At 38.5% G+C, this 12,455-nt stretch overlaps 2 protein-coding genes and 1 long non-coding RNA gene across 5 annotated transcripts; 2 read left to right on the forward strand and 1 right to left on the reverse strand.

Moving 5' to 3' along the window:
- LOC309476820 lies at nt 1-1,460 on the forward strand. Its single transcript, XR_014198382.1, has 4 exons — nt 1-932; nt 1,015-1,065; nt 1,155-1,216; nt 1,349-1,460. It is a non-coding gene; the product is annotated as an uncharacterized lncRNA (long non-coding RNA).
- Nucleotides 1,461-5,653: 4,193 nt separating this feature from the next.
- On the forward strand, nt 5,654-9,070 carry il7r (interleukin 7 receptor). Of its 2 annotated transcripts, none has more exons than XM_082140952.1 (8): nt 5,654-5,852; nt 6,311-6,422; nt 6,595-6,755; nt 6,837-6,979; nt 7,088-7,244; nt 7,538-7,634; nt 7,712-7,784; nt 7,889-9,070. In XM_082140952.1, exons 1-8 carry the CDS (start codon nt 5,783-5,785, stop codon nt 8,222-8,224), a joined length of 1,149 nt encoding a protein of 382 aa, XP_081997078.1. In that variant the 5' UTR covers nt 5,654-5,782; the 3' UTR covers nt 8,225-9,070. The 2 variants fall into 2 exon arrangements, with proteins under 2 accessions (XP_081997078.1, XP_081997079.1); XM_082140953.1 differs by having other exon boundaries at nt 5,656-5,852; nt 7,712-7,775.
- On the reverse strand, nt 8,992-12,445 carry capslb (calcyphosine-like b). 2 transcript variants are annotated; one of them, XM_082140954.1, is made up of 6 exons: nt 12,105-12,445; nt 11,487-11,631; nt 11,235-11,412; nt 10,937-11,146; nt 10,607-10,734; nt 8,992-9,474 (listed from the first exon to the last, which is right to left on the reverse strand). In XM_082140954.1, the coding sequence occupies exons 2-5, from the start codon at nt 11,621-11,623 to the stop codon at nt 10,630-10,632; spliced, it is 630 nt and encodes a 209-aa protein (XP_081997080.1). In that variant the 5' UTR covers nt 11,624-11,631; nt 12,105-12,445; the 3' UTR covers nt 8,992-9,474; nt 10,607-10,629. The 2 variants fall into 2 exon arrangements, with proteins under 2 accessions (XP_081997080.1, XP_081997081.1); XM_082140955.1 differs by lacking the exon at nt 10,607-10,734.
- Nucleotides 12,446-12,455: the final 10 nt, after the last annotated feature.

Below are 12,455 nucleotides of genomic sequence, written 5' to 3' on the forward strand. Positions count from 1 at the left end.
CAGGGGCCTGTACCATGAAGGTAGCTGAACAAACTCGGGGTTACAGGATTAGTTTTGAGTTGACAAAACCAAACCGATGCAATCAGGCTTTATTGGTACCATGATGCAGCTCATCAACTTTCTCTGTCAACTCAGGCTTTGATCCTCAAGCTATGATTACTCCACGCGCGCGTGCACATAAAAGAGTGACGTCGACACTGAACAACCAATCGCGGGTAGAGCGAGAGCGATATATTTTTCCGCGGAGGAGCAAGAGATAATCATTCAGAATTACGATGAATTTAAATATGTATTTCAAGCTCGAAACAATACGGTCTCTGCTGCCAAAGCAAGAGAAGACTGTTGGAGAAAGATTGCTGATTGTTAATGTGTAAGTTAAACAAATACGTTCTATATTTATGTAAAATTATGTATGTATGTAGGCTATGTGTAGCCTATTTATGTGTAATATAGCCTATAGGCTATTTTTATATTATATAAAAAATGTGCATGTATGTACTAAGAAAGATTAATATTCATTGATTTTTAGATGCAACCCCAACTCCAAATGTTCTTGTCAGCAGATAAAGACAAAATATAAAAATATAATTCAAAGTGGTGAGTATTTACCACAACCTTTTATTACTTTTGTGAACATTTTATCACAAACACTTGTTTGCAGCAAACAGAAATAAAGAATTAAATTCAGTAAACCAGAATACACTGTGGCAGAGGAGTTGGCTCTGAGTAGGCAATAAGGGACGGCCGATTATGGATGTGATTACAGGTGCTGTACAATCTGACCCTGGTGCTGGCTCCTCTAAGCAAGTAACACTGGGTATGTGTGCAATACATTACTACTTTTTTAAGTTGTAAATATAGCTGACTATGTTCTGCAGTAGAGGGAAATACAGTGTCCCTGTTGAAGCCAGCACACAGTCTCCCACACAGAGGTCAGTATGCACCAGACAGAACACCAAACATAACCTGCTTTACAACAGTTATGCTTTACATTGGCCTATTTTTATTTATTAGGGTGGAGAAAATGAAGACACTCTGTCTGTGTGTTCTCAGACAGTTGCTGAGGTGAATGCACTGGGCTTTTTTATTATGGCAAACATTTGAATGTGTGGCATAAAAAAGGGACTGGCCCTTACACATCTCTTTTATTGTAGGATTTTTCACAACCTGCCCCAGAAACTGAGGCCTCTACCTCAATGGGCTTCAGAAGAAATGTGTAAGAATTTAAAACCCTTGACATAAATTACAGTCAGTCCTGTGTTTGTAGGAAGTCAAGGAACTTTTTGTGATTTTGATGAGCCTCCAGAAAACTTGTAATGATCATGTTTGTGGTGGAATTATATTTCAGGTGGAAACCGACTCAGTCAGGGCCCTGTACAAAAGGAGTCTTGAACTAGACTGCACACTAAAGGAGTCTTGAACTTGACTGCACACTAAAGGAGACTTGAACTAGACTGTTCAGGAGCTGACTGTGAGCTGAGGAGGCTCCAAACAAAATCAAACAGCTTGATAAAACTGATCTCAGTATGTAGTTATATTTTATATATATATATTAGTATAACTTATTTAACCAAGTAACACTTTAGTATGAATATTTATTAATGCAACTTTCTCTTGCTCTTTCTCCCTCCCATCCCACAAAACCAATAAAACAGTTTGAGACCTATCTGCAGTTTCAGTGTGCTTTTATTAAGTGAAATATTGTATGGTGATTGCATCTACACTGCATACATGTTGCAATGACTTGGGAATCCTATCATAAGATTAACAGAATAATAATAAAAAAGATTCAAAATAATTCTTAACATGTATTATATTGTATAGTAGGCTACATTTGTGAAATTTGCTTTTTGAAAAAAAAAAACAAGTGTTCATGTGATGTCACCCTATCAATATCTTACTGGCAATTTGATAAAAGCCCTCTTTTATGGACATGATCGATAAATGTCCGGGGAACACTATTAATGAAACTATTCATGTACTCCTGCAGAGCGAGGACCACCTTGCGAATGGTTCGACAAACATATGTTTTCCCCGAGCTTCTGTGCGTCACCCACCGTGCAGGAATGTACCACTTAAAAAAAAAAAACGCAATACCATTTGCGGTACAGTAAGTGCATGAATTCGACGTGTTAAATTCTTTATGTGCGGCTCAAGAAGTTCGCAAAGATAAGACATTCCTTCCGCGGAAAATCTGTATCTTTCATACAAGTAACTATCAGGAAAGGCAAGGGGATTTTGTCTGGCTAAAAACTCTTTCTCTACGAAGTGCTCGTCAAACAATTTGCGCTGAGATGTCACAGGATTTGGAAGAAAAGGTGAAGTCATTGCAACAGACACTTGGAATAAGTTACGTCACCTATATGTTTCTTTGCTCTCAGCTGATTGGTCAAACTTCAGTCTGAGATCTTGAATCCAGCAGAGCCATAGAGAGAGAGAGTTGCGACACTCCCATAGACCTCCGTTGTAAATAATGGCGGCGCTTTTAACCGCCTACTTCCGGGATATGAAGATCGGAATAGTTCCTAACACTGTCATTTGGGCGTTGGACACCATTCACTTACATTGCTGCGCGTCGAGTTGTTCCAGAGTTAAGTTGCCGAAATATCGACCTCTTTTGAATTGTCAACTGTCTATATTGTATCAGAGGCCCTTTGCGATGCTTATACTGGTCTTCATTTGTACATGCACAGCGTAATTATTTATATTTTATGTTGGTTGTTTCAACCAATTTTCAAGCACTGCCTGCTAGCTAACGTTAGTTAGCTAGCGCGACTTCGTCAGCTAAGAGTTCGGTAATGAGTCGCTACCACCTTTATAGCAACTTTTATTTAATTTAATTTTTTGGGATATACTAACTTTTCATTATGTTATTATTGTCTTGAGTGAAGCGGCTTGTGAGAACAATGCTGGACCTTTAGGATTGTTATGGCCATCACCAGTCCTGTCTGTTTCATGGATCACCTGCCCCTGGTTTTTGTTTTTCTTGTTCACACACACAAGCACACATTTTTGTTGTCTGTCATTGTTTAATAAAAAATATTTTATTTGAAAACCTTCATTTGTATCAGCCATGCTTAAATTCGTTTTTAATCTGTTATAGTTTTGATAATGTGTATGGCCTTAATCTTAAAATAATATTCTTAGTCTTAACATGATCATGTTTCACGTTGTGGTCCTGGGGGTGGCCACTTTCATCAGAAGAAGTGAGCTAGCTTCTAAGCGAATTCTGAACGGACCGCCACGGCAGACCTCTTGCGTGATCATGAAGGTAGGCTAATGGCTGAATAAAAATTTATAAGCAAAATCACGGGAATCAATAGCCTAATACAGCCCAGTTGTGCTAAAATAAATATCATGAGACGTCCATCATCAGATGAATGATATGGAAAAGTTAAGTTAGAGCCGCTAAAGCCAGTGCTACTACCCATGCGAACATGAACACTAAGCTTTTCCCTCCAAAAATATAGCTTAAAACTTATCTCCAAAAGCAAAACTGACATTAACAAAATGCAATAATGCAATAACAGTTGAAAAAGTACTTGGGTGTGTGTTTTATTTTATATTTACCGTTCAATAATGCAATCGCTGCTGTCTGTCCCATAGAAGAACATGACAGCCAGCGTACGTTTTGGAACTATTGGGGCTTACATGAACCACGTGACAGCCATAGCGGCGACATCAAAGAGTGTCGCAACTCTCTCTCTCAGAACATAACCTGCCCCGGAGCAGGTTAGCCGTGCAGCGTAAGATACCATGGCAACGAACACCGATTAAAGCCAAGCTACTTTCATAGTACCTAAAACCCAGGGTTGGCGGAAACTAAGCTGAAACATAGCTGGCTAGCCACCTAATCCGGCTTCATGGTACAGGCCCCAGGGGGGCAGGGTTTCATATTATCAGAGCCCGTCTACGGAGAACCTGTCCACTCCCTATTAAGCCCTATTGTACCGAATTTTGGTTGTAGTACCACCAGAGTTCCACTGGGGGCGCTTGCCATGAGTGCAAAATGAATGGGAGTCAATGGGGCTAGACGGCTAAATTTGTCTCTTTCACCCGATTGCCGTTGAGAAATCTCAGATGTGATTGTAGATTTTGCAAGTTCAACATGGGTTTTAGGTCGAAAGTTGAATGAACGAGTACTTATGTCGTTTTGATTTCTTACAGGTTGAGTTGTTGTTGCCCATAACACGCTAGCATTCTGCTAATGACGTCAGCATTCTGACGTCACTGACATTTTGAAAGACTTTTTTAAAGCAAATAAGTGACTCTAAAAAATCTAACACCCAGCAATGTGTAATTTCTTTGCATCTCCTTTCGAATACAACATTCAAATTACTAGACAAAAAAATTATATCCTGAGAAAAGTGGATTTTGAGGGGTATACCGCCATTGACCTCCATTCATTCTGCACTCGTCCTGTGAGCGCCCTCATATGGAATCAGAGTGGAACTGCAACCAGTTCAAAAGCCGGAAGTGTAGTGAGAGTGAAACTTCTCGCCATATTAGACATTCTCTGATATTATTTTGAAGTTTCCCCGGGCGCCGCCATTGGCTAGCGAACCATCACCTGCTGTTAGCATCCCATTGACTCCCATTCATTTTGGCGTCACTTTGACAGCGAATAACTTTACATCTGAGGCGTTTAAAGACTCCATTTGTCCATTATTTATTTCTAAAGAAACACGAAAATGTATAAACGGCTCCATTACCTTGTATCTTACGTTATGGCCCCGTAGAAGCAGTTTTTGTAAAAATAGGCTAACGATTGCGTCATAACACGCGACTCTCTGTCGCACAGTAGAGAGATTACCGTATGGACAGGAGGAGAAGCTCGCAGGCAATCGGGGGGACGTGGAGGCAAAATGACAAAATAATTAATCAGAATACCTAGCAAAAGTTTCTCCTGCTCCTAGCTCATGGACACCTCCTACTCACACTCTCCGTCTCTGCAAGTTTCGGAAGGGAATGATTCAGATTTCTCTTGGTACAGCTACTAGTAGATAGACGGGTTGCTCACGTCACATCTACGTCGTCAAGCTCAGTTTGAGTCTGCGCAGTACGCTCTACCATCAGGAAGTTAGTGCTTCTAATTGACTTCACTTTTCTCCGTTGAATCCAATGGGGTCGCTGTGTCCAGTTTATATACTGTCTATGGTACAGACAAGAACGCATATTGAGAAACGGCTATACACACTATATAAACATTTATATGCTAGCCTTCTCTGTATACATACCTCAGTGGACATGGCTCCGTGCGTTCGCCGGCTTATTTGAAAACAAAGGCACATGATCAGCGGGAGAAGATGGGAGGGGAGCGAGTCGCCAACGAGTTTTGACTACAGTGTTGGTAAATATCTATTCCGAAGCTGTAGGGGGAGCTCTATAGAGAAACCCGCGAGCAAAAAGCGAGAAAACAGCAAATAAATTGCCAAAAGTGCATTGCGCTGCTTTAAGTTACTTGAAACATTGGACATTTCTGTGACATTTTCTGATTATTATTTTCAGAGCAGTTCCACTCCCAACACATGTAATGCTTTCTTACACGTCTCTTTCAGTCACATGTGAGACATATCCTGTTCTCCCTCTCTCTCTCTCTCTCTCTCTCTCTCTCTCTCTCTCTCTCTCTCTCTCTCTCTCTCTCTCTCTCTCTCTCTGTCTTCATCTCTCATCTGAAAGTACCACTGAGAGTTTAACTGTGAGCTGTCACTTGTCAGTAAATGTGTGTGAGTAATGAGGACGTGTCTCTTGAGTGATCTATGTCTGTACTGCTGGATGAGAGATGGCGGGTGTTTTACGGATGCTCTTTGTTGTTTTCTGTCCTTTAATTCTGTCTGAGAGTGGAGATGACGGTAAGTGATTTGAGATTGTATATAATAAACTGAGAATGTATAAACTGAAAATTCAGAGATTATTATAACTTTCTTTTATATATATATATATATGTTCTGAAAATTTTTGGGTAAGTTACTCAAAAAAAAAAAATTGTAATTACTTGCTACTAATTACTTACCACTAATAATTACTAATTACCGTACTACTAATATTCAACAGTGTAATTAAAAACACTGGTTCGGAATGGAAGCGATTATAAGCTGTTTAGTCTAAAGTCAAATCACCGGCAAGTGCTCCAGCATTATGACTGTAAATGTAGCTAGATTGTGTGTAGCGATTTATTATGATATGATCATAAAGAGATGTCTGGGGGGAAATCCATATGTGAAACGTTCATTTAAGGTAGTTGAAGCACACTTACAAAGTTGACTAGAAAAACGTTGGTTTATGTTTTTCTCCTCTCGATTCATTTTAGATTGGTCTGAGAAAGAAGTGACCTGCACATCCAATTTGACCTTCAAACAGAATAACCTCACCTGTTCGCTAAATGATGAACCCAATGAGGAGGTCAAATTCGCAACACTCTGGTATTTCATTAGACATATTTACTATAAATGGGTGTGGAATATATGTCAGAAACTGAATATTTAAAAATGATTTTGTTACTATAAAGTGTGTTTTGATGTAATGTGAGTCAATGTTTGCTCTAAACTCTGATGTTGAATTGGAAATGACCGTTTTTTTTTCTTTCCCGTTTAGCAAAACAATAGAAAAAACAATAGACATAAAAACTTGTACAAATGCTACTCTAGGACCACAAGACTTTACTTTTAAGAGTTTGGTGATACTTAATGATTACAAGCTCAAAGTACACACAGGAGAAGGGGTTATTGAAAAAGACATCGACCTGAGAAAAATTGGCAAGTCTATCTATCTATCTATCTACCTATCTACCTATCTATCTATCTATCTATCTATCTAATCTGTCTTTGTCCTTGCAGTCAAAATCCCAGCTCCTGGAATAAAGCTTGCCAATTACACGGAAGACACTGAGGAAGTTTCCATTTGGATTGAACACAGCCATACATATGTAACCAACCCTGCCTTTGAAGTGGAAATCTGGGGGGACAAACTTGCAAACAAGGTGTTTTTCCCAACAATTTGTTTTTTACACTTGACCTTTCTTAAAAATTAAGATGGGATCATTTAGAGTTTGTTTAACAAATAAACAACACCCTTTCTTTCTTTACAGCCCATCAGGCAAACTTTTGAAAATAGGGACTTAAGTATCCACAGGGACAGAATTGGTGGAGATGGTGTTTACTATACACGTGTTAGAGCAAAACCTGACGGATATTTTGGTGGCGACTGGAGTGAGTGGAGTTCAACTGCCAATTTCACTATAAAAAGTGAGTGGATTATTGATTAAATGTCAGTCACATGAGAGGTTACATGTGAAATATGTCAATAGAGTTATGAATGAATGCTGTATACTATTTTTAGTATGATAAACACCTAGGAGGGCTTAATCTGAAGGAGCAAAGAACCCTTGTTGGGCTTTTTACACACATTATTGGGTAGGTGAAGAATCAAATAGCTTTGGGATTAAGAAAATGTGAAAAAACACATTTGAACCGTTATTCATCATGCCTGATTAATTGTGATGTAAATTATGACACACATTCTACATTTACTATCAAAGCAAACGTCACTTCACTGTCATCACTTCACATCACCATCGGCTTCTCTGTCTTTCTGGTGCTCATCATCAGTTTGGGGGCCTTGCTATGGAGAACGCAGTGAGTGTTTTTTCATTTTATAAATGTATTTTATGTATTTTTATTTTTTTAAATGTACCAATTGTTTTCTCACCCAGTATAAAAGACTACATCACACCAAACATCCCACACCCGAAGGCAACTCTCGCACAAATGCACAGGGTAAGAGAGGTAATTCAGTTTGTCCTGTGTCTTATTGCTTCACTTGACATTCTGCGAGATTAAACAACAAGATGTGCTCAATGTCCTCATGCAGAATGTTTTTGCATTTTCAGGGTTTTCCTATCACTTTCAGCCCTGAGATATTCAGCGATATCTTCATACACCGTGTGGATTACGTTGATGAAAAACCATCTGCTCTGGAGTTTGAGGACGGTCTGGAGGAATGCTGCTATAGCCAAACCAGTTCCTTAAATACATCATTGAGTGAAATGGACATGAATGATGAACGGCCTCCGAGAGAGCAGTCCCACCTGAAAATTAGATTGTTAGATGAATCAGATTTGTCAAAAGGAAGAGAAAACAGTGGCCATCAGGGTGAAACGGCCCCTCAACGAGAATGCAAAGACGAAGCCTATGTCACTATGTCCAGCCTCTTCAAAACACAGTGAACAATTCTAGTTTACTGGTTATTTTACAGACCCTTGATAGAGGAAGTTATTCTGCGTACATGATAAAAGGTTAATAACTAACATTGTATGTGATGCATTTAAAACCCGAGAAGCCTGTTATGTATAACGAGACGCTTTTACACGTTACTAGACGTGTCCGGTTTGTAGCTCTGGGCTAACCATGTTTGTACATATTGTAGCAGTCATCCACAGGTTTCATTTTCAACCAAGCATCACGCACAGTTGTGGTCTCCATTGTGGTAGCCAATTTCCTTCTGAATGTTTCAGAAACACAGGCATTAAGTGTGAATCAGATAAATCCACATTTCTGAATTCACACATATACTCAGACCTCATGTAACTGCTGCTAGCCTCAGTGTTCTCTTTATCCATGGATATTTTCATCTGTATATATACCTGAGCTGAGAATTTTTTATCCTCTGTTAATCTCACTCAAAAGTAATACATACAGTTCAAGTGGCACTTTTTCAATGATCAGAGGATCTATTTATAATGATCAGAAGAAACATTTTCTGTGTATATAAAAAAGCATCTGCCCATAATGCTAATTCTGTAATGCATTTATCATTATATATATATTACAGTCTTAAATAGATGTGTAATAAAGGAATGTATACAAATTATATTAAATATTCCATTGATATTTCCAAAGTTGCTAGATTTGTTCATAAAGTTGTTCATTTTAGTTCTGATAGAAAATTTTGAAAGCACCATAACAAACCATCAGTCCACATAACCATAGAATATATTTTCACATTTCATGCGAATCATCTCAAGGAACTTGTTTTTTTTTTAATAACCATAATAAAACATTTATTAAATGAGTCACTTTTTGTAAAATAGCATTTGCCAGAACATGCATAACTAAATCCGAAGACTCACAAGACTTCCATATATCACCATATGCCACACTTGTTTTAGTTATGATGCAACAAGGTGTTTTACACTTAAAAAACAATTAACTTAACCAGTAACACAACCTGACACATTTTACACATAATTCAAGCTTCTACAGTACTTCCATTTTCCAGATTTATTGTTAATATCCAACAAATTTGTGTCAGATTTATTAACCCTAACTTGTTTTGATTTCACAAGCATTATCAATTGGTTTACAAGCATACCCTTCATAACTTCCATGCATTCTTCATCATTAAAATAAAATACACATCACTATCAATAGAAGCACTGACTCCACTGTAATAGTTCCAGAATTCATCTTTTGTCACCTGTAGATGGAAAAGAAGAAATAATGTTATTACACAAACTGGTAGCCCTTACATAGACCCAAACTACACCAAGAAGGATAATCCCAACCTGGAAAGATAGAGAGACATTTGGAAGTTAATTTATAACAGACTTAATTTGTATTTGAGTTTTTGAGTGTTTCTCACGTAGGGATCCAAGCAGGTGCAAAGGCAGCTTTCATTAGCCAAATAAAGAGGATGCACACAATCACAAGACACAAAGTCTTGCAACAATACCACACCACCTGCATTTGTTAGATGGTGTGTGGCTGATTCTGGAATAAAACAATACATGCATTAGTGCAGCTGCTTGTCTGCAGTGAGAAACACTCTGTGTGATTAGTAATTGGTTGATTTCTTTGATTGTAAGAGGTAGATTCCCAAAACCCCAAAGTTAGTAGTTGTAAGACACCAAAGGTAAACTTGCCACCTTATTTTAGACTCGACCCTGTCAAAACTGTGCCTGTTGTTTTTAACCTCTGGTTCAATATATACAGTATATGTATGAGTGTATATACAGTATGTATATGTGGAGTGTGTAGCTTTTCATTTCTTAAACAACCATCATGGCCATATTTCAGGATGACAAAGCCAAGATTTATGAGTCATACAAGACCTTGACCAAAAAATGATGCACCTCTAGATGGACATAACATCACAACATTTATTTCCATCAAGAGGAGCATACATTTTTGGTCAAGATCTTGTACTGACAATGCAAGAGTCAAGCACTCCACACATCCCAAAGACTTTCAATGAATTTAAGGTCTGGAGTCAAAGGTGCCAATTCATGTGTGAAAATGATTCTTCATGCTCCGTCCTGACCATTCTTTCACAATATGAGCCTGATGAATCTTGGCATTGTCATGCTGGAATATGGCCATGTCTTCCTACATGGTTGTTTAAGAAATGAAAAGCTACACACTCCATCGATTAGGTTTTCGAATAACTATTGCCAAACATTTATCAACATCTTATGTATCTCGATATATCTCATACATCTTAACATCTCATATATATCCAGACTTTTGTCTGCAATGAACATATTTGACAGGGTCATGATGACAGGGTCAAGACAAGTTTATGCTTCAGGTTGACCATCTTTGTTCTTTACCCTAAAATAGATGCCTCAGAAGTTTAGTCAAGCTTCCATGCATTTTTCATCATTAATATAAAGTAGATATCTGTGTCAATGGATGCGCTCACGCCGGAGTAGTAGTTCATAAACTCCTCTTTTGTGACCTGATATATGGAGACATTTAGCATGATCAAAGAAAACACTGTAAAGGACTTCTTATGGTGCCACCTATTGAACTGGGTGGTGCTTAAAACCAAAGACAAAGCAATTCTATTCTAAAAGATAGGTCTGTTAAATATTAGTACATTACTATGCTGGATACTGTAAATTTTAGATGAGACAACTGTATTTTAAGCATCTTCATACCTTCCCATCCTTGTCATCCGGAGAGTCAAAACTGTCCAGGAATTTGCGGAATACTTGGTCTTCGGTCCACTCACCGTTTTGATATTTAGGGTGATGTTTGACATTGTATACTCCTCTCAGATCCTCTATTGTAATCACACCATCTCCGGTCTTATCCAACTTTTTGAATGCCTGTAACACCACCTCCTTTCTGGCGTTAGACATGGCTGGCTGCAATCACAGGAATGAAAATAATAACATAAGCACAACTGTCACTGCACTGGTCAACTAAAAACACATCATCGTTCAATGCGTTTACCCTCAGAGACATAAGAAACTCATCAAAGTCAATATATCCACTGCCGTCCCTGTCAAAGTGCTGGAAAAGTTTTATAGCGTCTTCTTTCTCGACGAGCACACCGTAGTCACTCAGGCCTTTCAGGAACTCCTTCATGTCCAATGTGCGACTATTGTCATCATCCATGATCCTAAAAGTTCTGAGAACATCAAACTGTAGTCAGATATCTGCACTTCAGTCTATAAGAAGAAACGCACCTCATGCACACTTTACCTGCCCAGTCCCTTGATGCCTGCGGACCCTCGTGCCAAACACTGCAGCCTTAGTCGTTCAATGGGGTCTGAGCAATCTGCCAGCTGCTTCTTGGCATTGATTGCCATCTCTCGGTCGTGCCGTGATGTACCTGCCATCCTCGGATCTGAAGGTGACAAGACTGATTTTTAGGCTTACTTATGTGGGTGCACTCTTAAAAAAAATAAAGGTTCTTCTATTGCAGAGCTGACACCCTTTTAGAACCTTTATTTATGAGTGTAGTTTATGCATAATGGACTATATATATGTGTGTGTGTGTGTGTGTGTGTGTGTGTGTGTGTGTGTGTGTGTGTGTGTGTGTGTGTGTGTGTGTGTGTGTAGTCCATATAAACGACAAATATTCCATAGTCTCTGAATATGACCTCATAAAAACTGCATGCATTGTAATTATAATAATATACAATTATATTATATTATGACACAATAAATTCAGCTTTAGTACACAGTTTAGTCTTTGAGTAATACTAACTGTATTGTATCGCAGTACGGAAACAACATGCTCTTAAAATATACTGTAATCCAGCAAACAGTACATCATGACTTTATTCATTCTTAATACTCTATTCGCTGCATACTCACATAGAGAAGTGAAACAAAACTATGATTAATGTGCTAAAACCACCTGGATTTCCGTAGCGCTGCTTTGGTCTTTCCTGTTTAAGCGTTCACCGTTTCCACGGAGACGAGTTCTTGCATTTGATTGGTCAGTCTTGCTACAGGTGTTTGATTAGGCGATTAGATCGTTATGTTTGATTATTTTCCGCTGTTGTTCAAGTTTACTGGTTGCTCAGCCAAAGGGTACAAAAACAACGCGAAACATCATTTTGAATATGAAATAACTACGGAAATGACTACTGCAGATACCTCAAACCGAAGTCTTGCTCGAGAGTCATAAAATGGATTTTTGTGCAAGTACCTCCACGTTTAAAG

This window comes from Leuciscus leuciscus (assembly GCF_965113295.1).
Source record: "Leuciscus leuciscus genome assembly, chromosome: 16".
Lineage (NCBI taxonomy): Eukaryota > Metazoa > Chordata > Actinopteri > Cypriniformes > Leuciscidae > Leuciscus > Leuciscus leuciscus.

Bases quoted from the DNA above. Each gene is read 5' to 3' on its own strand.
- capslb (XM_082140954.1), bottom strand. From the start codon at position 11,623: ATGGCAGGTACATCACGGCACGACCGAGAGATGGCAATCAATGCCAAG. The intron at 11,413-11,486 runs GTAAAGTGTGCA...TGATGTTCTCAG, and splicing joins GGCATCAAGGGACTGGGCAG to AACTTTTAGGATCATGGATG. The intron at 11,147-11,234 runs GTAAACGCATTG...CTGTGATTGCAG, and splicing joins AGTTTCTTATGTCTCTGAGG to CCAGCCATGTCTAACGCCAG.
- il7r (XM_082140952.1), top strand. From the start codon at position 5,783: ATGGCGGGTGTTTTACGGATGCTCTTTGTTGTTTTCTGTCCTTTAATT. The intron at 6,756-6,836 runs GCAAGTCTATCT...TTGTCCTTGCAG, and splicing joins CATCGACCTGAGAAAAATTG to TCAAAATCCCAGCTCCTGGA. The intron at 7,245-7,537 runs GTGAGTGGATTA...TTACTATCAAAG, and splicing joins TGCCAATTTCACTATAAAAA to CAAACGTCACTTCACTGTCA.